Below are 27,810 nucleotides of genomic sequence, written 5' to 3' on the forward strand. Positions count from 1 at the left end.
AAAGAGTCACAGAGCCAATACACCGACCTACCGACGTGCAATAATCCGCAAAGGCAACACACGGAGGAGTGTACATTTGTTTTAGAGCCGTGGACTATTCAAAAGCTGGGACCTGGGGTGAAGTTTGACTGCTACAGGAGGAATTCCTAGTAAGTGAAGTGTTTTGTTTATTTAGTAACTACAAATACTCAATGGGATCAATACGCGACAATAGAGTGGCTGTGCGGTGACATGGGTAAACAGAGCCCCCCAATAAATAATTGGATACATTATTTATTATTTGAGAAAGAAAATGAATATAACAAGAATGCAAAATAATAGAAAAGCCAAGTGCAATAGACTATGAAACTGTATCCAGTGCACACTGTTTTTGTGTTGTATTTAAGCTCTTCTTGCAGACCCACTTAGACCCCCATTCTCCTGTGTCAAGACCATAACATGATGACCAGAATAGAGAAAAATATTATCCATGCATGAATAATACTTACTTTATGGATGGAGGAAATGTATCCTGTCATTTGAGTAAAATATAAATGTGACCAATTCTATTTGACTAACATGAAATATATTTGAAAGTTGTTTTTGTTTGTTTGACATTAATAAATTATACTCCCAGAACAACAAAGGACTGTCTGATTGTCCATAATATAGTTGCTAGGCTACAGATTAGTTACGTTATTATTACACAATTATTACCTAGTTTCTATTGAAACCAATAACATTTTGCACATTTTATGTTACTAAATCAAGAGGTTGGGGTATTCAAGGAATAGACACTATGAGCTCCATTTGGACCACACCTCTGCCAGATTGTACTAAATGCCATGCAGGTTTAATTTCACACATTTGGACTGTATTACAGACCAGGGTCCAGATCCACTGTGGAAAAGGAACTCAGTATTGCAATGGATGTGAATGTAGACTAGCAGGTGCATTGAGGCTCCCATACCCTTGTCTTGTCCATGTACAGTGTTTTCCCTACCCCCGGACAGACGCATCTATGGAAGCCAGAGGTTTGAGGTTGGATGTAACTGCCTCAGTAGTGGAGAGGTGGGGGGATTGTTCACGGGGGGCTTGCTGCTGTTGCTATGTGGATTTTAGTGCATCTGTTTGGGAGTGGTCTCTCATTGCTCCATATTCTGTAGAGCAGAGGTTGCTGGGGGGCAAAGACTTGCCCTAGTCTCCTGCTCTGCTCCCTCCTGCTAGGCTGTTCCTCTCTGTGGTAGCTCTGTCAGTTTGGCTTAGATCACCTTGCTGTGCTCTACCCCTTCATATTCCATGTATGGGTGCCACTAAAATCTGGTGGTCAGAGAAAATAACTGGTGATGACCAGAGGTTCCCCCCTACTGTTACATAGACATAGTTATCACCCTGTTTTGATCCTTCACCGTGTTTTCTGCCACCTCTATTTCCTGGAGGTTTCATCTGTGTGTCAACTATACTGAACAAAAATATAAACGCAACCTGCAACAATTTAAGAGATTTTACTGTGTTACAGTTCATAGAAGGAAATCAGTCAACTGAAATAAATAAATTAGATCCTAATCTATGGATTTCACATGACTGGGCATAGGTCCACCCACTGGGGAACCAGGGCCAGCCAATCGGAATGGGTTTTTCCTTTTATTACAGACAGAAATATTTGTGTCCAGTATATTAGCTAACGACACAGATAGAAGGACAAACTGTAAAAGCTATCCTTACCAATCTGTGCCCTAGCACATCATCACTGACGACCTTTCTTATGATGCATATGCTGTATGTGATCAAAATAAAGGAGGAAACTGATATTTGATCTGAATAAGGGAAGAGTTGGTTAAATTTAAGCATTTTCCTATAAGCATTTTGCTACACTAACAATAACATCTGCTAACCATGTGTTTGTAACCAGTAACTTTGTGTTTTATTTTTTATTTGATTTGGTGTGAAGTTCCATCTGTAGTCTGACTCATTGATAATCGTGCGGCGTGTGAGTTGGTCAATGCATGCTTTTGTAAGGAGGACATCAGCATAACAATAGAGCATGAGAAATTAGTTTTTGAGGTGAAAGAATTTAGCCTTCCTATAAACTGTGTGTTTCTGTGGGCTGCTCTGCTCTGCAGCACGAGGCTGATGCCCACGCGTGGCAAGAACAGGCATGGGGTCCCCTGGGCCCCATTTCAGGGGGATTGTATGTATGGGCCTTGCTCTCAACAGAAATCACTTGCTGGAGCTGAGGAACACTCGCCGGATTGAGATCAATTTTCATTTTTAAATCATGACTGAGAAACTGAAAGAGCATTATAACTTGCATTTATAACTTTTCAGGAATGCAATTGTCAAATATGTGATGAGATTCAGTGTACTACTTACTGTGATGTTAGGATAAATACATTTAGCAAGACTTATAGGATCAAAAATGTTTCAGATTGATTTGTTTAACAGTCCATCTATCACACAGGACATCTACATTTTGGGTCAGTTTAATGCACTCTCTCCTACAGCTTATATATGCACCATCATTAAAATGTATATTAACATTGCACTACCTCTGTGTCATTGATGGATAGATCTACAACCCGATCGACCCTGTTGTGTGATGGATTAGTGAGGTATCCCCTGACTAGGTTGAGAAATGTACTGTCATCATGTCAGGTGGGGAACGCTCTGTTCCTCCTCATTAGCTTGGACACATTCCATTATGTGTTGTTCTGATTGATAGTGCTCCCGGTCAGATCTGTGACTGCCGCTGGTCCAATGACCCTGAGTGACACCACCGGTACTAGTGATGTGGCTCTACGGCTGGGCAAAGACAGATGTAGGTAGGGACACCTGCAGGGGACATAGTGGTGTGGGGATGGAGATGGGGGTATGGGGAGATACACAGGTATAATTTGAGATGTGGGTAATAACAAGGATGTGGAAACAGAGGATGCAGGTATATGGGTCATTATCCTCGGTAGGTGCAGACAGAGTATGGGGGTTGTTACCTGGATAATACAGGTATGGTGGAGGTGAATGGTAATGGGCTGCTATGGGAACCCTCACTCAGTCATGTACTGGTACAGCCAGCCCTACTGCTGAGCCTCCCCACTAGGTTGATGGATGGCTTGTGTAACGTGCCTTTTGGTCCTTGGTCCGTCCCTTTTTGCATGCAAACACATGACAAATAAGGCCTGTCAAGGTGCGCTCAACTCTGTGTTGGTCTTGCCAGAATGTGCTGTTGGCTGTTTTCTCAGTGGTAAATTATCTCTCCCTACCATTTACAGTATCTGAGTTACCTGCAGTAATTTACCCTCAGTGGCAAAATGCTGTTGGGAAAAAAACAGGTGAAGAATGGTGATAGTGCTGCATCTCTCTCTCTTACATACACGCACACACACACACACACACACACACACACACACACACACACACACACACACACACACACACACACACACACACACACACACACACACACACACACACACACACACACACACACACACACACACACACACACACACACACACAGGGAGTCATTGTGGAACATGCCGCCCCTGTTTCCCGGTATAGACCTGGATGCCAGACCAGTGCATGTAGATAAAGAAAGAGCTTTTTGTGAGAAAATGTTTCCTGTGATTTTTACTGACAGACATGTGGCCTTTGATATTTGTATTTCACTTCATGAAGAGAACTCCTTGGTCACACATCCTTTTTGGGGTTAATGTCCACATTTTATATAAGGGTCGATCTCTATCTCTTCCTGTTTTAGACTACTCTGTTTTTCTCTCTCCTCTCTCTCTCTCTCCCTCTCTGTCCCACTGTTAAAGACATTAAACGGAAATACTCCACATTTTTATAAGGAGACTTAGGAACTTCTCAGCTGCCCTCGCAAATCACTATTGCACGCTTGTCATCACCGTGATGTTCAAGTGGGTCACAGCATAGCAGAGGTCAGTGGTGGACTAGTTCTGAGCTATGATAGGGATGTTTAAACCAGTATTAACCCTTCAGCCAGCCTTTGCACAGCAGAGAGTGGCTTTCTGTCTCCAGTATCTCAGAGACTGGCCCTATAGCGGGGTACTCTCTCCACTCTCTAGTCAGGGTGTCACTGAGGAGTAGCGGTCAATAGGATCAGGGACAGGGATGGATCAGGGACAGGGTCAGAGATGAGAAGGCTTGCTCCATAGCTAGGCCAGGCCCGGGTTAGTTTTCCTCCAGGGCACCCGTCGTAGCCAGATCATTCACAAATTAGTTTAATAGTGTTCAAAGGGGCTTTTTTCTTATTGTGCCAATTCCAAATGATGTATTTTTTAAATTTAACTAGGTATTCTTATTTACAATGACTGCCTACACCGGCCAAACCCAGACAACGCTCGGCCAATTGTGCGCCAACCTATGGGACTCCCAATCGCAGCCGGTTGTGACACAGCCTGGATTCAAACCAGGTTGTCTGTAGTGACAATTCTAGCACTGAGATGCAGTGCCTTAGACCTCTGTGCCACTCGGGAGCCCCTTATGTATACTGTAATGTTGATTTCAAGTACATAACATTTGAGTATTGTCTTTTCAAGGACAGTACTTGTAGCCTGGAAATGTGTTAAACAAAGGTTACTTACTGTAGGTTATGTGGTTCCCTCTTGCTACCGTATATCCCCGTCTCTGACATACTGCTAATGCTGCTCTCTGTGAATTATTCAGCAAAGTTTGTGGAAGCTTAAACGCATGGATGACTTTTACTACCAGACCTTTATGTTCGGTGACTGCACCACTGAGTTGTCTAAGTCAGAAACCCTTCTAACCTAGAGTAGTGGTTCCCAAACTTTTTATAGTCCCTGGGGCGGCAGTGGTTAGAGCGTTGGGCCTGTAACCCGAAAGGTTGCTGGATCGAATCCCCGAGCTGACTAGTTAAACATCTGTGATTCTGCCCCTGAACAAGGCAGTTAACCCAATGTTCCCCGGTAGGCTGTAGGAAACTACTGGAATGATTTTCCATGGCTGCAGAGGGGTGTGGCCTTGCAGAATTCAGTTCAGTTTCAGATTGATTTGGATTCTAATCACCCCTTGGTATCTTTCCCAATGGTTTAGTGATCAGATGTATTCGACTTGTCCACACTGCCTCCTTCTAGCCTCCCTCACACCAATGTGTGCCTGGAAGAAGCTTGCATCCTGGGGTGAACCTGCTGTCTCATTTCTGTCCTGTTATATTGGGGTTAAGTGCTTGATTACCATAATCTGCTGCAACTGTGAGTGACACATCCTACATTTTCAATTGATGTACATTTTCTGTGTTTGGATTTCATGCTGTTCATTTTCTAATCAAAGACTGTAGATAGAAAAAGTGCATTTAAATTGCAGTGAAATATTAAGAAGAAGCACTCATGGCTGAGATTTCAAGGACTAAAAATACGGATGAAAGCAAAGAGGGAGAATAGCATTTCTACACGCGGAGAAGAGAACAGGGCCAAATGTTTCATTTGGGGAACACTTTGAACTAAATGTTTTCCCCAAGGAAATCTGAGACTCTAATGTAGCCTACAAAATAAGTCAGAGCTTCTTGAGGAAAGCACAAAAATCCACTGTCATACTCACCTTCTTTGATTCACACATTGTGACATATATACTGTAGTCCCTCCCATGTTATGTGGCTATGGTAGTCTGGTTACCAGTCTTTTGAGCGAACATTTCACTTCCTGTCATTTGCCAAAGAATTAGGATGAAATCCTCTGATCTCCTCGAGCTCATTAATGAAAGGCCAGTCTAGTAAATGAGGAGTGGTATGTAATAGCTGAACAGAGACAGCATCTAGGCTAGGGCTATGGTTGGTTAACCTCTATTTTAGTATGCAGGCAACGTCGTCACCCTGCTCAACACTTTGAATGGATCGAGAGCGTAAAGGGGCACGGTTTTACTATCTACAACCAGAGATACACTCACCACGTCCCTTGAGATCATGTCTTTTGATGATCTTTCTTTGAAGTTCAGCACTTTTAGTCCATGAATGTGATTGGATAGTGTCTTATGCATAATTCATGCTTTGTAGTAGTAAAATCCATGTTTTATTTCTTCTGCAACGTAACTGTAAAAATGTTCTGCCACACAAAGGGCAGTAAAATCAAATAATTACGATTATCATTCATTTCCTTTCTATAAACAATTGACTGTATTATATTCTGTTTAATAAATTCCTAAGCCTACATATACTTCAATAATCACAGTTATGTATCTCTGGAGTAAAATACTAATTCCCTTCCATGACCTCAGTATTGCCAATAACCAAAGGTCCGATTTTAGGGGATTTCAATCTCTTAAACTTAAGCCCATCTTCAATTGACTGTGAATCGATCAGTCCAATTTTCCTCAGGTGACATGGTCGTTGTCTTCGAAACGAAGCGGCCAGTCATTCTGACTTTGAAGTCAGGTCTTTACAGAGCAGAGCATTTAAAGCTTTATGCACCGTGTCTAATTGTGTGGTTTCTTTTTGACAGACTTTGGTGTTGGGAAGAAAGGACAAAAATGTGGTCCTAAACCACTCATATTTCCTGAGGGAAATGAGTTCTCTGTAAGATAAGACTGGTCAGATCAGCGATGTAAGGTCTCCTGTAACTACGTACACGGTCACTTTCAACAGCTTGCTAGGGAGTAAATCAGAGAACCGGAGACTTGTTGAGTTCTGGTTGGGAAGGTTCAGCCTTCCTGTCTTTTATAGACCGTTGACTGGTTGTTTATGCTGGTCCTGTCTTCTATCCAGTCTTCCTACCAGACCCAGTCTTACCATTGTTGGTCTCTACAGTTCAATCAAGCTCAAACGTAGACAATCAAAACCAACTTCTCATAGTTGAACTCATTCTTAAATGGAGTGCTGTACATTTCTTCATTCTCCTGGGGTACCTAATTCAACCTTTAAAGTCAGCAGTCCATGCCCTCCCTGTGTATGTGGTGTGAAAAATCTTGAGCCAGGGTGGTTTGTGCCGTCCCTAGTGCCTCTATTAAGACAAAATGAAGAAAAAAGAAAACAGTCACCTCCAAAATCCCAATTAGCTTCCATGTTGCCTTTCAACTGGACCCACGGCTTCATGTCACCCTCAAGTACAAGGGGATCAGATCCACCCCTGCAGCCCCTCTCTCTGAGTCTGACCCCTTTGCAGCTGTCACAGGGTACATTATCCCCCCGTCAGCCCCTCTTGATCCCAGTCATACCTCAGTCACAGTCACCCCTCCTCTCCTCGTGGACCCGGTCCCGTATCAAAAACTTCACACATCTTAGCCACCCTTCAAAGAGATTTGGTGTACTGCGCCCTCTGTTTCTCATGCAGGGGCTTTAGCCCCTTCACAGGCCAGCCAAACAATGTGGGAGAGCTGGTATGTCCCAGAGGAGGGGGGCGACGGGCTGACTGCGCCTTTCCTAAGCCCCCTGCTAAAGAATTATGTGTAGAATAGGAGCACTTGTACATCACATCACACTGGGACGCAAACATGCATCCTGTCTCACTGACTGATCGATAGGCAAGGCCCATGTACATGTAAACTGTAGAGAGAGAGAGAGAGAGAGAGAGAGAGAGAGAGAGAGAGAGAGAGAGAGAGAGAGAGAGAGAGAGAGAGAGAGAGAGAGAGAGAGAGAGAGAGAGAGAGAGAGAGAGAGAGAGAGAGAGAGAGAGAGAGAGAGAGAGAGAGAGAGAGAGAGAGAGAGAGAGAGAGAAGGTCTCATTGTGATCCTTAAAGTGGTCCAGTTTGTACAGTAGATGGAGAACTCCATTGTGAGTTGTATTGACCTCCCAGGGAGCTTTTCCTGTTTGCTTGGTAGCCACCCTACATTGTGTGGTTTACGGTACACAAACAACATGTCCCACGTGAGGTGTTATGACGACTTCTGTTTCAATGTTGGCATTCCTATAAACCTTTGTTTAATTCTGCTCATATTTGCTTTGAAATGAAAGGTTTTTTTGGTGATCACTTTATGATATTTTATTTATTGTATTCATATTTATGTGTATGTCGTAGACATAATTCAATACTAAAGCACACCCACATTTATTTTTATTTGGACTCAACACAAGCCATGTTTTGCTGTGAATAAATGCAGGCAATGTCTTTTTTTTTAAAGCTTTGTTTGAGGAAAAAAAACTACAGCTACAGGCCAGAAACCACAGAATGTTGGGAGAAAGGTAATTATTCTGAAATGTGGAAAATTACACTGTAATTATGACAATTGCTCGCCTGGTATTTGTTACATGATGTCATGACAGGGTTTGAGTTAATGTGATTTATGTAGGCCTAAATACTTTAATGCATTCGTTTTAATGGGATAAAGTTGAAAGGAAATGAAGCTTTAATCACATTGCACTTGGACCAATCCCTTGCAGTAAGACTATAACTTTGGGACACATTTGAATGTTCCCTGCTCCTTTAAATAGAGTGGTGCCCTATATCTAAAGTAAATGACTAGCCTACTCACTAGCAATTGAATGGCATATAGTGGCAAATACCGCCACACAAATAAACATGGACTATAATGACTGTAACTGTTCAGGCATACAGTCCATTGAGTCTTCATTTGATCCAGCTTCTCCATCCTGCTGTTATGTTGTTACAGTCCCAGACTATTTCAAACTACTCTGCAAATCTGCGCTATCCCGTCGTTTATGTCTATCATAAGTGTGACTGCAGTGAGGTAGTGTAAAAAAATATATAAAAAAATAAAAAAAATAAAAAAACGAATTGACTGACATCGGTTCAATTATTTGAATTCCATTTCGTACGTTTTTCTTCTGTGAGCTCAATGCACACATTGCACAGTTTCTCGAAAGACTAATCAGATCCAGCCTGAGCTGTGTGATGTAGTAGGGAGTTTTAGTTTCTAACAGGCCAATATTCTACATAGTTTAGTGCATAAAGCGTGGTAATTAACTACAATGACCATAATCCATTGCGCATCTACTTGTCCAGTCTTGTGTTTCTTTTACGCCTGCTACTGAAAAGACAGAAGAATGTGTGATCGTGAAGGAATATAGAGAGGAGCTGTTGCTTCGCATTGTATCTCTACCTGAAAATACATCTAAGTGATTGATAGTTGGTGTTCAGCAGTCATAAAAGTATGCCTTATTTACTTTGAAGAACTACAAGAACTTTGAAGAACTATAGTGATTTTGTCAGACGGCATAAGCAGCCGCTCTATAGAGACGAGATGATGACATGGAATGAAGTAATACAACCCTCAAATGAAGCAAATGTAGTAGACACAACGTCTGAAATATTTTATTAAAATAAAATAATGTGAATAAATGATGGTTAATAAGTGATAAGCAGTAATGGGCAGTCACTACCATCATGTGACTTTTATTAATTGTTTTATTCTGTTTTGCTACAACATTCAACCCAAATAATCAAAACCGAAATCAAAAACTGATTATTGTTTAGTAATCGAACCAAACCAACCTCAAAATGGACTAATAGCCAGATCCCGTGTCATGTTAAGGCCAAGGCAAAGTACAATACATGTTTTATCTGCACAGGCAACATTCCACTGCTTTATTATTGTACAGTGGGCGCCCTTTTATTCCTGACCATGGCATTTTCTGGCAGTTGCCAGCAGCCTGTTCCCCCCGTGAGTACCAGCTACATGGTTAATCCTCTGGATCTTCGTATGCGCCAAACCTTCGAGATTGGGGATTAAAAAATTATACAGCTGACTTGGAGCACTTCAAAAGAAAACTGCTGGATTAGGGTTGTGCTGGTCGCATGTAGGATTTCAATTAGCCAGCCAGTGATTCTGATCCGATTTGACTCCGACTCCCAAGTCCCAGTCAAAGTCCCAAATGATACCCTATTCTCTACATAGTGCACTACTTTTGACCCGTGCACTGTGGGCCCTGGTCAAAAGTAGTTCACTATACAGGGAATAGGGTGCCATTTGAGACGTAACCACAGGTTTTGTGGGATAGACTACCAGAGGCCAGGGGCATTGTTGGCTGCTGCCATATGGCAAATAACAAGAGCGGACAGTCCATGTTGATGAAGCATTGTCTCGTTTTGTTTTGGCACTTTTGAATCAATGGGAGGCTTGGGCTTTGTCTCGACTGCGGTTGTCAGCCCTGCATTTAATCAGCTTTACTTTGTTTCTCTGAATCGTCCTGAAAGAATGGCATAATTGGATTTATTAAGGGACAAAAGGTATGCATACTGTATAGATTTGTCAAGCTTTTTTTCAGTTGTGCAGGCAAGTTCCGACAAACCTCTCCTACTGTAGCATACTGTAGCTTTCTATTTTATATTTAAGCAATAAGGCCAGAGGGGGTGTGATATATGTCCAATAAACTACGGCTAAGGGCTGTTCATAATCAAACAAATGCGGAGTGCCTGGACAAAGCCCTTAGCCGTGGTATATTGGTCCTATATCACAAATCCCTGAGGTGCTTTATTGCTATTATAAACTGTTTACCAATGTAATTAGATCCGTAAAAATAACTGTTTTGTCATACACGTGATATACCACGGCTGTCAGCCAATCAGCATTCAGGGCTCGAACCACCCAGTTTATAATAGCTAGTATAATATTTTATACCACTCTGCTACCCAGGTACAACGCTGTTGAAATGTGCACAACTGTTAAAGGCCTGCAGCACAGAAAGAAAAGCTTGCAGCAAGAACCTCTATGATTTTATATATATATAAAAAAAACTGTTTTTACATTAGTTACATTACCAGCTAAAAATATTGTAATCATATTACTGGTACTTTTGAAAACGAAATGATTACTTATTGGATTACTTTTAAATTCAGAAAGGATGTTTTTAAAAAATAAATACATTATGACATCTTTAGTTTTTTTCAATTACATTCAATTCAGTGTTGAAAAAAAGGTGCAAGTGTACATTTGTTCCACCTGAGTCTGACCACAAGTCAGTGACCACTATGATGACACACCAAATGTGTATGATGAATCAGTTTTGTCTTCTTCTAATGCCTCTTAAGGGAATGTAATCCAAAAGTAACTGAAAGTTATTAACGTTATTGAGTTTGGGTAATGCAAAAATTACATTACTGACTATAATTTTGGACAGTAACTAGTAACTGTAACGGGTAACATTTAGATAATAACCTACCCAACCCTGCTCACCACTCTCCCCTCCCTACCTCTCTTCCCCCCTGTCCAACCAATTCTCCCTCCCTCTTTTTCTGAATCTGGTCAGACCAGTTCTCAGAGTCACTAGACTGCTGGTGATTTGCATTTCTCTCCCTCTCAGAAGGGAGGAACCATTATTCACAGGTCATTGCTCAGCCCAGGAGATTGTGTTGCGGGCCACAGATTGCCTTACCCTGCTGGCATCCTCTCCAAGAGACACTCCTGCTGCTCTCACCCACAAGGAGGCTCAGGCCCAAGCATTTTGGGTTGGGCTATAGAGTAATATGAACATTAGGTCTGACTTTGGCACTGACCTGAAAGAAGATTGGGATGGGATGACTTTGCGTCATCCTCTCTCTCGAGACAACAAGGTATACTATGCAGCCAGTTGTAGAGAGGCAAGGCAGATTTAATTATGTTCTTAATTTATGTGCATCTGTAATGAAATGAAACATTGGTAAGACTGGATAATATTGTTGTTTCTAGTCTTCTTTATTAGCCCAGCACCTATGTTTTTAAGGATGTGCGTATGACCACAAACTTTTCTGTAGACTGGATAATATGTCACCAACTTTATAGAATTTGGTAAAGGATGATAACCAGTAGGTATTTGATTCGTTGAGAGTCACACGTGGAGAGGTTTGAAGCAGTGTTGTGTGATGAATGGGGTTTGTTTTCCCCCGTCCGATATCCAGATGAAGCAGTGTTGTTGTGTGATGAATGGGGTTAGTTTTTCCCCGTCCGATATCCAGTTTAAGCAGTGTTGTTGTGTGATGAATGGGATTAGTTTCCCCCCCCCTCCGATATCCAGTTGAAGCAGTGTTGTTGTGTGATGAATGGGGTTCGTTTTCCCCCCCTCCAATATCCAGTTGAAGCAGTGTTGTTGTGTGATGAATGGGGTTTGTTTTCCTTCCTCTAATATCCAGTTGAAGCAGTGCCGTTGTACAGTATGATGGATAGGGTTTATGAATGGTAATAATTTTTCCCTCCTCCGATATCCACAACCATGTGGATTCATTACTCACCTGGGGCCATGTGGGGCACTGAAAGGGATCTTAAGAGTAATAAATGCTGCTTTTCTTCATTACTACCCCATTGACCTCTCTCACAGCAGGCACACACACACAGGCACTTCCTGGCTAATTAAACTTAAGCACACCCAGACACACACCCTTTGCGTTTGCATTTAAAGCCACAATCCTGAATCAGTGGTCGGTTGCCACGACCTGCTATTTTGTCAAACTGAAAGGGAGGGGTTTGGAAAATGGGACCACTTTCAAATTCATTAAAGGCTGGAGTGATGCTTTTCCATTTAACCTGTCACCTCAGAGTGAGACTCCCCATCTTGTGGAATTGATAGCAAGAGAGAGTGAAAAATATTACACAGACAAATAAGTAAGGAGAGACAAACAAAAGAATGAAACAGTCACGTGGTGTTAGAAAAAGAGAAACGATGGATTCTGTCTAGGTTCCTCCTCTTCTCCTTCAACAGTGATTACCTCTATGGCTGTGCCAACTGCCAAACAACAGTCTATCAGCCCTCCCTTCAGACCTGTTAAACAAAAGAGAAGATTCTAAATACAAACAGAAGACCATAGCTTCCATTTGCACAGCGCGCCAAAAGGCATGAAGGCTTTCACGACAGGTGTAGCTTATGGCAGGCATCCTGGCAGAGGTTTAGAGAGGCTGGTACGATTGAAGTTGTTCCACTCCAAGCATTTCCTGACTGAAAGGTTGACATGCATTGGAAGGTTGCCTTTCTGATCCACCCATTAATTATTGTCTTATGACAAAAAAAATACGAGAAACATTTTAACGTTTTTCTATGAACTCTGTCTGGACCAAGGATTGATGCTTATCTCACATTATTAATGCATGAATCAAAGAGGAAACTGTCACTGTAAAGAAATTCCAAGCGCTTATTCCAACACAGATGACGACATGGGGAGAAATGTCATGTGAAATCTATTTTCTTGAATCATGGCACAGGTTGTGAGAAGTTTTTGGCTAGTGTTAAATTTGGCCCTGATTTTGTAGGCGATTCCTTTGTAATTCGATTAGCCGTTTGACGTCTGTAGATAAACTACTTTGGAGCAGTCGCACTCTTTCTCGATCATCCTTCATTTCTGTCAGCCTTGTCAATTTGTTTCCTCCAAAGTCAAGTGGCACCTGCTGACACATGGCTTAGCGTGTAACATGTAATACTAGACTCCTCACAGAGAGATAGAGGTACCTTAGCATGTTAAATACGAATCCTCACAGAGATATTAAGGCCAATAAGATGTCCTTTAGCTTCTGTGTTGACACCTGCAGAGTTGAAATAAGACCGTTGTCCCCACTCCCAATGTCAATGGGATACCTGTCTGTTTGTGTCCTTTAGCTTTCTCCCCATTCATACACAAGGTATTATTCTGCAATTCCCAGAGTAAAGGTTGATGCAGAGGTTAATCTGGTGAATATCAGAAGCACTCATCTGATCTGCCTCATCAGCCCTGTGATCAGTCAATATTTTTGCGGCTGGTTTTAGCAGTTCAACAGTCCCCCAAAGGACTTATTGTGCTACTGAGAAAGTGGTTCCATCTGTGAAAATAATGGAATGAATACATTACTGAACACTCCAAAACTGGTGAATCCTGGAATTGTGGTTTTTTTCTAAATAAATGGTCTAAAAATATTTGTGTAAAAGATGCCCGTTTTACCTGTTTATACATTTTGCATTAGTGCAGTGTTTTATGCAACAGGCCTGTCAAAGTTATCCTAGCATTGCAGATTATCATTCTTGGTCCATCCAAGAATAGTCTTCATGTATTCGTCTGTTTCATGTATTTGTCTCTCTACCTGTTACAGTAGCAGGAAAAGGAAACAGGAAATGGGTCAGTGTTCCTGCTGGTTGATATGTACACCTCTCTCTTTTGGTCTCTCCCTGAATACACTGTGGACCTTTTGCCATGATAACAATCTCTGGGAGGAAACTCAATGCAGTCCACCGTGGCTACAGAGTGCCACAGCGCCTTGTCCAGGGGGTCAGAAGGTAGAGCATTACAAGGGGCCATGACTCTGCACAGCTTCTGGGCATATGTTGTGTTTTGTGTTGGTGGTTGTGGATTTCCTGGCATCACATTGAAGGTAGAAATTGCAAGTATTATGTGTGTACATGAGAGCCGTAATGAACAAGTGTACTTGAAAGAAGTTGAGAGACACTGATTCAGGTGTTGAATATAACAAATTATAATAAAACAATCCCCCTAACCGTGCCCAACCCCTCGTGATTTCCCTTTGCACTTTGCAGTGGGGCGTTGCCAATGTTCATGTTATCCTATTTACAGTTACTGTAACACAGCCATCAACGTGTTTTAGATGCATTATTATGGCCAAACCGGATGGGATGTTATGGTCTGGACCTTGAAGCACTTTACCTTAACATATGACCATACAGGGTTCACTCCAGTCATCCACAGGTTAGTGTGCTGCTTAAGGGGAGAGTGTGGTTGTAGAGATTAGGTCAAGAGTGAAGTTCCGGCTCGATTTCCACAGTTCAGAAAATTCAGCACATTTTTTGAATTCTCTTTTTTTCCTGACAGCTTTGACAACCTATGTTAGAGTTTTGTCATGTAGTATTAAATATCCACTCCAGCTCCCTAGCACCTCATTTATCACCTGATTTATTTAACAAAAGGCACATCTCAATTAGGCGGTTCAGGTATCCTCATGACATGGCACAAGTGGGGGGGGGGCTTTCCTCTTTTGTCCTCTATTGCTCCTATATTGTTCCAGCAAGCAAGGGGGAGGCAGATGACATCAGAGTGAACCATCAGACAACTCTTTGATTTGCCAAACCCTTGAATTTTGCAATTGTGTCTTAGAAAACCCTATTCTGCTCTATTAGTGTACTTTACTGTATCTATACTTGTGGAATATCATTTTTCAACAGGAAAAGTAAAAACATATCTGTACTTTGTCTATATCAGTTGACTGAACACTCTCGTTCTCGTCATGATGGCTCTGTTGCAACGTGTTGTACTTATTGCTTATTCTATTCAAATCAAATCTTAAAGTTGCAGACTTACATTGAGTATTAAGATTGTTTCATCATGCCCTGAGGGTTTACTTAATTTAATATGCAAAGCTGGAGCACAATCACAACATTGTCCTATCGATTCTATCACAGAACAATCCCCACACCAAACAATTATATTGTTTTCATAAATCAGGTACCCTGCTAATACCTCAGACTATAGTGACTGAAAATATTTGCTCAGGGTCATTAGTTAACAAAAGAAGCTGACTTAACATGGTAAGATAAGATAATTGTGTTTATCTCTTCAACAGCAGTGTGCAGCAAAGAAGAGAAAGCATACACACAGTACTTACTGTATGAGCCAGAGCCCAGAAAATGAAAGCTGTTTTGATTTGGTGCACTGAAAATCCAACAGTGTGTCAGTGTAGCCACACCCTGAGATAAAGATTATTTGCTTGTCTTTTAGATTTCTTTGGCCCATGTTACAATACCTTTAGCTACCTGCCTCAAGGTTCATAAACAACACAAATCCCAATCACCACTAAACATGGAAGAGCAGCTTTGTTTGATAATGAAGGTGTGGAAATTCAGAGTAAAAGGTTGTGGTGTGGCTGTGGTCTGAGATATTGCTGGTTGGTTAAATACATTAAAGTGCTTTATCACTCCCCAACCACCCTGGTAGCCCAGGGTGACAGAACTCTAATGGCCTTGTACACCTGTCCTTAAAGGCACAGTGCAGTCAAAAACGTGTGTTTTATATATATTTCCACACTATGAGATTGGAATAATACTGTGAAATTGTGAAAATTATGATAATCCCCTTTTAGTGTAAGAGCTGTTTGAAAAGACCAGCCTGTTATGGTGGGATGGAGTTTTGACCTGTCTGGTGACATCACCAGGCGGTAAATTAGTTAATAGACCAATAAGAAAGAAAGTTCCAAACCTCTCTGCCAATAACAGCTAGTTTTCAGTTCTCTCTCCCCACTCAGGCCCCTCAGACAGTGCAAAAGCAAAATTCTTGCTTGAGAAATTGCTCTTTGCTAAGAAGCTATTTTTGTTTCTTTTTGACCATTTTAATTGTTACCCAGAAATGATTTGATATTAGGATAAAAATGGCTGCATTGGACCTTTAAAGACATCACCGGGCGGATTTAAGAGGCAACAGTCCGTACAAAAGATGGCTTACGGGAGACTTCAAAGTTTAAAGTCTCAAGGCGATGCTGCTATTTGTGAGCAATATTTGATTTGGTTTGATGGAGCACTGTGAGTACATTCACACTAATCAGTTTGAGTCAGCTGACTTTGAGAGCTAATCCTAAAATTACTTAGTGAGGCTCAGAGGTAAATCCTCTAATGCCAATAAGTATCAGTTTGACTGGGGGTGTCAGATATTACCAGATGAAAATGAACTAAGTGTGAACTTTGGAGGAATTTGTTGTCGTTTCTTGCTTGCATTGATCTTAGGAGTGAGACATCTTACTCAAATGCAATTCCTTAATCAGTTTGCTTTGCACCCTTCTTTGTGTCTTGTTGTGCCACACAAATTGCTTGAGTCAAGTGTATGTGACAAATGTGTAAACGGCTCAAATTTTTCTTTAAAGAATACAACAACCAACCACAGGGCTATCCCTTGTCCGGTGGCCAGGCACTCTTCTGTATCCCTGTCAGCTCGCTCTGACAGAATGGGCCAAGGTCTTTCTCAGGGTGAGGAGAACACAATTACACGATAGCCAACCCCTACATTTCTCCCAGGGTTGATGGACGAGCCTTGTCTCCCAGCTCTCAGGCTGTGTTCCGTGCTCTAGGCTCTGGAATGGGATTTCCCAAGGGACAGAGGCCCCATCTACCCTGGCTACCTCGGACCTGTTTGGGAGACTAGGAAAAGGACACTGAATGGAAGTCAGGCCATTCTACCATTCTGTGGTGAAAACAAGAGTATTGGAACTCTCCTCCAATGTGACTGTGGTTATTCAGACTTTCAGAGAAGTCAACATCTACCCAGAATCACTAAGTGGGTCAACAACATGGGCCTTGGTGGTGAGACTAGACTAGACCACTGCCTCCTTCTGCGGAGGAATTCCTGAACCTAATGAATGTCACAATATTGTGTCTGGGTAAGGCTGGTTTGTCTGTATTGGACATGTTGTGGGTTACTGGGTATTTCTTCAGAGAGAATTGGTCAGACCGTTAAGCAATCTTGTCTGGGATTGTCAAGGGAGATCCTCACGTAATGGTAAAACAACCTTGCTCACACAGACACACAAGGACACAGGCATTCCATTAAAGGCATACGAGTACAATATTAATGTAATAATTTCACCCTTCCCCCTCTAATGTTGCCAGGGAATCCTATGTTTTGTCACTGTTAAGTCTGAAACTGTAGGCTAAGCGTAATTCCCTTTGTTGTGATGGTGACACATCAATCCAATGGCAGTCACCCAACATCACTATCCCTCAGGCTTTGAAGACAGACAGCCACAGTGATTCTATAAGTGATCCTGAATAACTTCTGATTAAATCATAAATAAAATTTCAGTGAAGACTGTTTCTTTATTTGTGGTAAAAGCAGAGTTAACAGAAAATACCTATTATCATTTACTGCATATGTTTTTCACTTATAGAGCCCTGGAGAAATTGATACGTTGGTAAAAAATGATGTACTCTTATAAATAATAAATTCAACTAATCAATAAGTAAATAATAATAATATATGAAGATATACTTATTATTTTCTTAATTTTTATATCATAAACAACAAGACACACTTATAAGACAAACAAAAATACCACACCTTTCCAGTTTCCACCCACCCTTCCCACACAAAATGACAAAAACAGTCAAAAAGGAACATGTAAATGATTGAAAGAAAATGGACTCTAATATCTATTACGTAGTTAGAAACATAACACTTTACAGGCACTACATGTTTGAGTTTTGAGTCATTCCTCACCGACATGCAGCCACTCTCGACTCTGCTGTTCTGTTGTCCAGGAGGCTGGGCTGCTACCCTCCTGGTCTTCTGAGGAGCCTGGCCTCTTCTCCTGGTCTTCAATTTAACAGCATTCACAACACAGACCATCCCCAGCAAGCCACAGCCCATCAATGAAGAATACACTGTATACTGTAGAAATAGTAAACAATGCCAAAGCGGTCTTTCTCCTCATGAATTACAAAGGTCCGAGGGCCTAATTGGTACACACAGCCTTTTATCAACCCCTTCAGCTATGACTAAACAATACAGTAGTACTCCCCGCTCTCTTCTACTGACAAGTTAGAGAAGACCAGATAGATGTATGTTTGAAGAGCATTTGTTTGGGCATTCAATCCTCAAGTATTGGTCGATCTTCAAACATAGTAGATTTGTTCAATATGACATTGTACCCTTGAACAGTCTTTTTTTGATCTACGCAACCAGGATAGAGTATGATTAGAGTTAGAGCTGAGAGCCGTTCGAGAATCATTTTGTGAGCAGATAAAACCACCAGCATATACATTTGGATGTAATTATTCTATTGATTTGGATGCTTCACACAGAAGTAACTGTTTATTACTATCCCAACTGTTTTTTTTATTCCTAACTCTGTTACTGGTTTCTCACTGCATAAAGACTGAGCTGGACCAGAATCAAGACAGCATGAGGGCTGATGATGCATGAGAGTCTGGTCCCTGGCAGACTGACTGGTGTCATTGATCTAATGAGGAGATGTTTGACTGGGGGATAATAGATGCAGGCTGTGTCCCAAATGGGAACATTGCCTGACCGGGGTCAAAAGTAGTGCACCACATAGGGTGCTATTTAGGATGCAACCCTAATGATGAACACTGCAACCCTAATGATGAACACTGCTCTGTTGTTTCTGGTCTGGTGGCTGATTGGAGGATGTCCAGGGCTTCAGGGTTTTCCTCTGTCTTTTCCAAAAGGGCTGGTGACTCCCATGGTCACTGTACCATATAGTTAGGATAGGCAGTCAGGATGCTTTGATCAGAAATCCAAATCGATTTCTTTTTTTTAAATATGCTTTTTTTTCTTCTTTGAAATGAAACAAAGTAAATTTTGCAAAGTGGAACATGCTATCGCATTGGCTAAAAAAAGGAATATAACTAAGAGTTGGGTTAAATGTGTGCTCTCTTTCCGCTGCAGGTGTCCTTGTGTGATTGTCCAATCAGAGACCTGCATGTGTGAAGCCGCGGCCAGCAATGGAACCCTGGCCTGCAGTGGCCTGGGTCCTACTGCTGACGGTCATCGCTGATTGGCTGAAAACAGCCCAATCAAAGGACTTTACAGAACAGGACATCATCTACCTCCATCCCTCAAGTAAGAATCAGACTTTATTATTTCATGACCAAAAGTATTTAATAGAGTGATGGTGTCCCAATTTCCCAGATGAGAGTGATATGCTTCTAGACATCCAATACTAATAGCGTGAAAGGTTACAAGTAATTTACAGAGCTAATTCACTATGTCCAAAATGCAGCTGACTTGCATGGAATTGGCGTTTGTGTTGGACGAAATGTATTAAATTATTCCCGACAAGCTAAGAAAATGCCCAGGGTTTGGTCTGTTGCGATTTGGATGCCTTGTAGATCAGTCAGCAGCTGTTATTGCACTCAGAGATCCCACTTCTGCTAACATCGTCAATGATGTGACCGGACTGCTATTATCCCAGTGACTGGGTGATATACAGTGGGGCAAAAAAGTATTTAGTCAGCCACCAATTGTGCAAGTTCTCCCACTTAAAAAGATGAGAGAGGCCTGTAAAGTTTCATCACAGGTACACTTCAACTATGACAGAGAAAATGAGAAAGAAAAATCCAGAAAATCACATTGTAGGATTTTTTATGAATTTATTTGCAAATTATGGTGGAAAATAAGTATTTGGTCACCTACAAACACTATTTCTGGCTCTCGCAGACCTGTAACTTCTTCTTTAAGAGGCTCCTCTGTCCTCTACTCGTTACCTGTATTAATGGCACCTGTTTGAACTTGTTATCAGTATAAAATACACCTGTCCACAACCTCAAACAGTCACACTCCAAACTCCACTATGGCCAAGACCAAAGAGCTGTCAAAGGACACCAGAAACAAAATTGTAGACCTGCACCAGGCTGGGAAGACTGAATCTGCAATAGGTAAGCAGCTTGGTTTGAAGAAATCAACTGTGGGAGCAATTATTAGGAAATGGAAGACATACAAGACCATTGATAATCTCCCTCGATCTGGGGCTCCACGCAAGATCTCACCCCGTGGGGTCAAAAGGATCACAAGAACGGTGAGCAAAAATCCCAGAACCACACGGGGGGACCTAGTGAATGACCTGCAGAGAGCTGGGACCAAAGTAACAAAGCCTACCATCAGTAACACACTACGCCGCCAGGGACTCAAATCCTGCAGTGCCAGACGTGTCCCCCTGCTTAAGCCAGTACATGTCCAGGCCCGTCTGAAGTTTGCCAGAGAGCATTTGGAGGATCCAGAAGAAGATTGGGAGAATGTCATATGGTCAGATGAAACCAAAATATAACTTTTTGGTAAAAACTCAACTCGTTGTGTTTGGAGGACGAAGAATGCTGAGTTGCATCCAAAGAACACCATACCTACTGTGAAGCATGGGGGTGGAAACATCATGCTTTGGGGCTGTTTTTCTGCAAAGGGACCAGGACGACTGATCCGTGTAAAGGAAAGAATGAATGGGGCCATGTATCGTGAGATTTTGAGTGAAAACCTCCTTCCATCAGCAAGGGCATTGAAGATGAAACGTGGCTGGGTCTTTCAGCATGACAATGATCCCAAACACACCGCCCGGGCAACGAAGGAGTGGCTTTGTAAGAAGCATTTCAAGGTCCTGGAGTGGCCTAGCCAGTCTCCAGATCTCAACCCCTCAAAATCTCAAAATCTTTGGAGGGAGTTGAAAGTCCGTGTTGCCCAGCAACAGCCCCAAAACATCACTGCTCTAGAGGAGATATGCCTGGAGGAATGGGCCAAAATACCAGCAAAAGGGTGTGAAAACCTTGTGAAGACTGACAGAAAACGTTTGACCTCTGTCATTGCCAACAAAGGGTATACAACAAAGTATTGAGATAAACTTTTGTTATTGACCAAATACTTATTTTCCACCATAATTTGCAAATAAATTCATTAAAAATCCTACAATGTGATTTTCTGGATTTTTTTTTAAAGTGGGAGAACTTGCACAATTGGTGGCTGACTAAATACTTTTTTGCCCCACTGTAAAAATGAGATGGTCAGTCAGTCACCGCTGTCGGCTTTAACTGTTAATCAACTGGCCAAGCCACGTCCATGTATTCATGTAGCCCAGCCCTTTCTCTCTGAGAACGTGTAAGCCTTATAAACTAGACTAGGGGGAGACCTTCAGCCCCTCAGTCCCCTGTAAAGCTGTCAATAGACTGAGTCTGTTATTACAGGCCATCTCTAATGGAGGAGAGGCCCCTCTGTCTCTCTGTCTCTCTCTCGCTCTCTTTCTCTATGTCTCTCCCTTTCTCTTTCTCTTTCTCACACACGCACACTCACACACACACACTTTTACTGTCTTGTGATGAGACTATTTCGTTAGATGAGCCCCCTTTGCTTATTACATCCCTCATAACTGCGGCTTATCCCAAACCTTAATAGACTGCTCTATTCCAATTTTGACTGACCCTTAAGAGTTATGAAAAAGTCAGTCAAAGGCTATGCTACTCAGGAATAGCTGTTAGGGGTGTATATCCAGTGAGGTTGTGATCCCAAGCCAAACCAGACAGATCTACAGCTGGCACAGCAACTGCCTGCTCCCTCCCCTCTCCACCACCAGACCAGGCTCTTTGATCTGAGGTATGGGGTCATGTGACTCCATGCATAGCTACCCGGCACAGTCAGACGCCCCACAGTCACCCATGTTGTCACTGCCTTCTGCCGTCTGCCTTCTTTTGTCTCATCCACACATTAGCCCAGCACTATTTCCACTCAGCCCCCCCCCCCAATAGAGACACTACACTACACCTTAACTGTAAGACCAACTGCAAATGGCATAGACATCTTATTAACGTTTATTCAATATTTCCTGAATCAGTTCAGATTGAAACAATGAAACACATTGTCAATAAACCAAAGGAATGCTTATAGAGAGTGACTGTTATCTTAATTAGAATTCTAGTGGTCTGAGCCAAGTCGTGACAGTGACGACCAACAAGACTCAGCTGAGGGTAACTGATTGATTGCTGTCCTCTGGCTGTCCCTGTGACTCGAGACAGAATGTTCCGGCATGGGCAGAATGTGGACACTCACTAATTGGTCCTCAGTGTCAATTAGATCATGTTCCCGAGCCACAGGAATGGTTGCTTTCCATAACATAGTACTCTCAACTTGTTCTCTCTCTCCTCCCCCCTTCTCTTTCTCCCACCTTTCCTCCCTGTCTTAACTCAATGTGCACCCGTGCCAGTATAGGGCAAATGGTAAATAAATACAAGTCATGTAAGTCACATTACAGCCGGTAAATTGCTGCTCCACATCTCAAGTCCTCTTACAGGCCTTTTTCCTAGTTTGTTAGGTCAGTAGATAAGCTAAGTTGCCTCGACATGGCCTCTGTACAACAGTCTTTTCCCCTTTTTCAGACCCCCTGCAGGACCACTTACTGTGTGCAACAAGCAGACTGGGTCACTATAGGCTTCTGTAGAGGGGCATATGCTAGGTATGAGCTCCCAGATTAGGGTCTGAAACAACCCCAACTCTCCCCAGGAAGCGGGCATGTTAGAGGTCAGCCCTCCCACGTCTCAGAAACAGGTCCCCGTGTAGCCAGAGAGAAAATCTCTTAAGATCTGTGACTCTTTCATCACAGAGAGGCAGAACTCCCGGGATCAGGTTAACACCGTGCCGGCTTTCCGGGATACTGCGGGAGATATCCGTGTCAGCTCGAGGCCACCCCTCTAGTCCCCGTGGGGATTTGGTAGATTGTGTGTGTGTGTGTGTGTATATGTGTGTGTGTTCGCGTGTACGCGCATGTGTCCGTGTCTATGTACATATGTGAGCATGTGACAGGGTGTTTGCGTAGTTGTGCGTCTGTCTTTGTGTGTGGGTGTGGGAGGGCTCCTAGGGAGTGGTAACTAACCAGACATCCTGGGAGATGGAGGGAGGGGTCATGGTCTAGCTAGCAGTGACGAGGCAAGGCGGGATCATGGGCTGCGTCCTAAATCACACCCTATTCCCGATATACTGCACAACTTTTGACCAGAGTCCTATGGCCTACATAGTGCACTGTATAGGGAATAGGGTGCCATTTGAGACGTAGCCATGGTGATTGGCAACAAGCTTTGTGTTCTGAATGAAATTTGCCTGACCTGCAGACCTGCAGCTATCATTGGGGAACGGTGTGGAGGAGTGGCCAATCAGATTAATGTAATGGTGTGAAACTGGAAAGACTAACAGCTTCTTCGTCCGTTTGATCACAACAGATGGCCCACCATGGACATTTTCCATCCTCTGGGGACAATGCATTGAGAAGGGAGGCAGCAACTGAGCTGCATGGTATTAGTCTTAGTGTTTCACTGAATTAACAGAGTGCATGGGGTAAACTGCATTTGGCAATTTAAGTCTTTATCAGAACAAGTGTGTGTGAGCGAGATATAGATTACTACTAGTCATAAACTATGTACAGTATGTTGGTGCAAGTTCCCCTCCCTAAAGTCCATGTTATAAGAGTGATTTTTGTTTTACTAATCCAAAATAACGCGTTCCATGCATTCCAAACTTATTTATCAAAAAGTTCAATCTTTTTCTGGACAGATTTCATAAACTAATACTATTATTAACCCAGCTTTTAGTATAAGCGTGCTAATCTTATTCAATGTTTCAGGACTTCTGTTCACTTAGGCTAAGTGTTTGTTGGCTATGGCTGTGTGACTGGCTATGCATGTCCCAGTGCCCTGGGCATGACTTTTAATCAGTGTGGTGTGTGGAATAAGTGTGTGTGTATGTTTCTACAGCCACTCCATTCCCAGGCGGGTTCAAGTGCTTCACATGTGAGGAGGCACCTGACAACTACGAGTGTAATCGCTGGGCGCCAGACCTGTACTGCCCACAAGGTGAGTCAAACCACTAGGGCAAACCAATTTTCTTTTCAGCACCGTTGATAACAACAGTATGATTTCAAGCCCTACTCATTAAGTAATAATAATAGGTTAATTCTTTACTCCTTCTGCTTTCAGATAGGACCTACTCTTACTTTGTATTTAAATTAGGCATTCTTTCCTTTGAGTACTGCCACAAAGTTGTAAATTACCGCTCTGTTCCTTCAATGGAGGCCTCAGTGTATTATTAAGTATATGTCACCCTGCTGTTGACATGTTTAGCTCATAAATAGCTAGTGAGTTAGCTTGGCTCGACCTCTATCCGACTGATTTACAGCTCGCTCTTAAAGACTAATAAGTTACTCTTGGCCTAGCCCAAAAAAATACACGTTCTTTGTATAAATAATAGGCTCATAGATCGTTGGATAGAGACATGCACTACTTGAACAAAACTCCCTGGAATGCTCTCTGTGACGTGGTATGATTGGCTTTCCTCCAGGTTTTATGGGTTTGATAGTAAAAGTGACATACTGTCATGTATAGCTTTGGAGTATATCAGATACCGTATGGCAGTGGATTCAATGCAGGACAGGGTCAGATGTAGGTAGCCTATAGTGTGTTTCCCCACGACCTATGAGCAGAAAAGTACAGCTTTTCTCTCAATTCTAACTTAACTCAATATCCGTCCATGCTAACCAAAATGTGGTAGCTACAGCAAGAGGTCAATATGTCTTATTTACTATCTTTATTCTCAACAGAGACCAGATATTGTTATACGCTTCACAAGATGGACGTGGAGGGGGACAGTGTTTCCGTGACAAAGCGTTGTGTGGCTCTGGAGGACTGCCTCTCTACTGGATGCTCTGAAGAAGACCATGAAGGAAACAGGGTGAGGAGTGGGAACAAGGGGAAGAGTGTTAGAATGGCATGACGTGGGGCAAGGGTTTCTCTGTTCGTAATTATTCTAGTTGACTTTGGGCATGGCATTTTTCTGACTTGGAATTTTTCAGTCATGACATAGACCGAGGTAGATGGTGTTGTGGCCAAACTGCCGCCAACAGGGTAAAGTTTATGGTTGGATCTCAGGCTATGGTGGTGGTCAAATCTTGACTGGGGTCAGAGCCAGGGTCAGGCAACGCGAACATGGCGCTTTGTATTACGGCCCTGTCCCAGTCACCACCACTTAACTGTGCTTTTGAGTTAATCCGGAGATCCTCCAAAGTGCTCGCTCCAGATAAGATAAAGAGAAGGGTTGAAACTGCTCTCTCTCAGTAGGCTGTCATTCTAATCCCCGGTGAAAGGTGTGTGTCTTCACTACCTCGGAAGTCTGCATTATTCCCCATTGAGAGACACACAGAGAGAGAGAGAAAGAGAGAGAGAGACATAGAGAGAGGGAGGGAGAGAGAGAGACCAGAGAGAGACCAGAGAAGACGCAAGCGAGTGTTGTATCTAACGTTTCAACTTTTCTCCTTTAGGTTTGTACGGCGTGCTGTGAGGGCAATATCTGTAACCTTCCTCTCCCCTGGAATGAGACGGAGGCCGTGTTCGCCACCACCTCACCTCTCAGCGGCACCACAGGAATCCCACAGAGCTACAGACTAATATCCTGCCTCCTTTTCCTCACCCTCCTCATCTCCAGCTATGTTTGAGAAGTGGAGAGAGATACTGACATATACAATTGTCTTTACCAGTTGAAGGCCTGACCCAACTGTTAATGTATTCCGATCCAACTGTTAATCGATTCAATCTACACCCTATGGAAATAGTACTCACTGCAGTTTTTGACAGTTTATTTTCCTTTTAATTAAAAAGGAATCCAGTTTTGATTCCCTTTCATCATTATGCTTGGTTTCAATAAAATGTGCACTTAGAACTGGACACTGATACTGCTTCTAAAACTCAGGCCATATGGCTGTCAATCTTGAAGGATAAAACATAATAAACATCCGAGTATGAAATGACATAATTCTCCCCCTACTAGTCTTCTGCACCGGGACAGAAGGAGGGGAAACTGTAAACCTTGAAATGTGTTGTGGCATGTTTGGATTCGACAGTAGGCTATACACTGTAAGAGTTTCAACATGTTCCAGCGATGAGGAAGAATTGAAGAACAGCTTCAGCTTCTATGAGGATTTGTCTGGTTTAACGTTTTTATGCTTTTACATTTTCACATTTGCGAGTCCGTGCCCCATGTTGTATGTTTGACACATATGTACATATACATAGTATTTATTTTTTTATGGAACATTGTTGTTAGAAGGTGAATATGTCTGTGTGAAACGTTACGCCGGTAGGTTTATATAATAGCATGTAAGTGTAGACTACATCTTTTATTTTCCAGCAGGAACAGGTGACATAGGCGCTGCGCATCCTTTTACGTCTAGTATGCAGAAAGCATTTTTACCGACATGGAAAGAGAGCCGGGCGCTTATCAAACAAACACTTAACCCTTTGGTGTTTCTGTTGTGGGAAGACTATTTCCTCAAAACCTAAAAAAAAGGATCAAAGTTAATTACAGGTCTATTTTAGCTTCAAAATTGACCGATGATGAAAAATGAATCTGACTTTCCACATGATACAGCTACCCACATACCTCAGTGCAGCACTTTGTTTGGCCCAGGCTTTGGAAGTTGTGCTGTAACTGCAGGACAAATAGCATGTTTTTATGTCTCGTCATTTCAGTTTTAGCGAGAGGCAACAATAAATGACTTGCTTTGTGCGCACACAATTAATTACTGACACTACGTGCTCTTCAGGAGACTTTTTCTCACAAGTATTTTAATGTTTTTGTACGTTCTTGTGACATGTCCCTCTGATGTTTGTACTGTGCTCTGTTCTGTGATATGTTTCTCATCCATCACTCTCTGTTGGCGGTGTGGTCGCCTGTCCAGGCGGGAAAAATGCAGAGTTAGCAAATACAGTGTTATTGTTCTCCAGGATTTCTGATTTATTTAGGCTGACCGCCCGAGACATAAAGGAGACTGGTCACTTCCCCCCTCCAGACCTGGGTTCATTTACTATTTTAAATCATCGTTTGGCTCAATGGACCAATAGAATAGTCCCAAAATGGCAAACCATGCTCATATATTACTTCAGGCAGACTAAAGCAAACGATCAAAGTATTTGAAAGATTTCAAATAGTATCTGAACCCAAGTCTGCCCTCCTCCCTCCCTACCACACTGTCTGTTCAGTAGGACTCCAGCCAAGCAGCAAAAGGAAAACAGTGAAGCATGATTTACAGAAAGCAAACATTTTTACCTACTGTAGTTTGCTCTGTTAACATTTTATAAATTACATTGAGTTTTTTATGGGGTAACATAAGGGCTAAAACATGTTGTGTCCCTTTAAACCAATCAGGCAATACTAGATTTTCCCTTTTAAATATTTTGCCAGGACTTTTGTACTGTGACCTGAATGCCAACATATCATGCCAGATGTTGCCTTAAATAAATGCTGTACAATTCATGGAAGAAGTGCTTGTGCATGATCTTATGTAGTCATGTTGTGCCAATTGACGTTATGTAAATATCATCTCTGTTTGTATATGCAATGTCTTTGTACATAATTGTATATATAGATGTGAAGGACTTTGTAACTTCATATTAAAGATGAAGACATGACCACTTAGCCAATGGTGTATGAGATAAG

The 27,810-nt window shown here is 42.3% G+C and overlaps 1 protein-coding gene across 1 annotated transcript; it reads left to right on the top strand.

The window, feature by feature from the left end:
* On the top strand, window positions 1-27,789 carry LOC139406053 (LY6/PLAUR domain containing 6). The gene is made up of 5 exons (XM_071148517.1): window positions 1-149; window positions 19,246-19,419; window positions 24,078-24,176; window positions 24,920-25,050; window positions 25,637-27,789. Exons 2-5 carry the CDS (start codon window positions 19,302-19,304, stop codon window positions 25,808-25,810), a joined length of 522 nt encoding a protein of 173 aa, XP_071004618.1. The 5' UTR covers window positions 1-149; window positions 19,246-19,301; the 3' UTR covers window positions 25,811-27,789.
* Window positions 27,790-27,810: the final 21 nt, after the last annotated feature.

Source organism: Oncorhynchus clarkii, chromosome 3 (assembly GCF_045791955.1).
Source record: "Oncorhynchus clarkii lewisi isolate Uvic-CL-2024 chromosome 3, UVic_Ocla_1.0, whole genome shotgun sequence".
Lineage (NCBI taxonomy): Eukaryota > Metazoa > Chordata > Actinopteri > Salmoniformes > Salmonidae > Oncorhynchus > Oncorhynchus clarkii.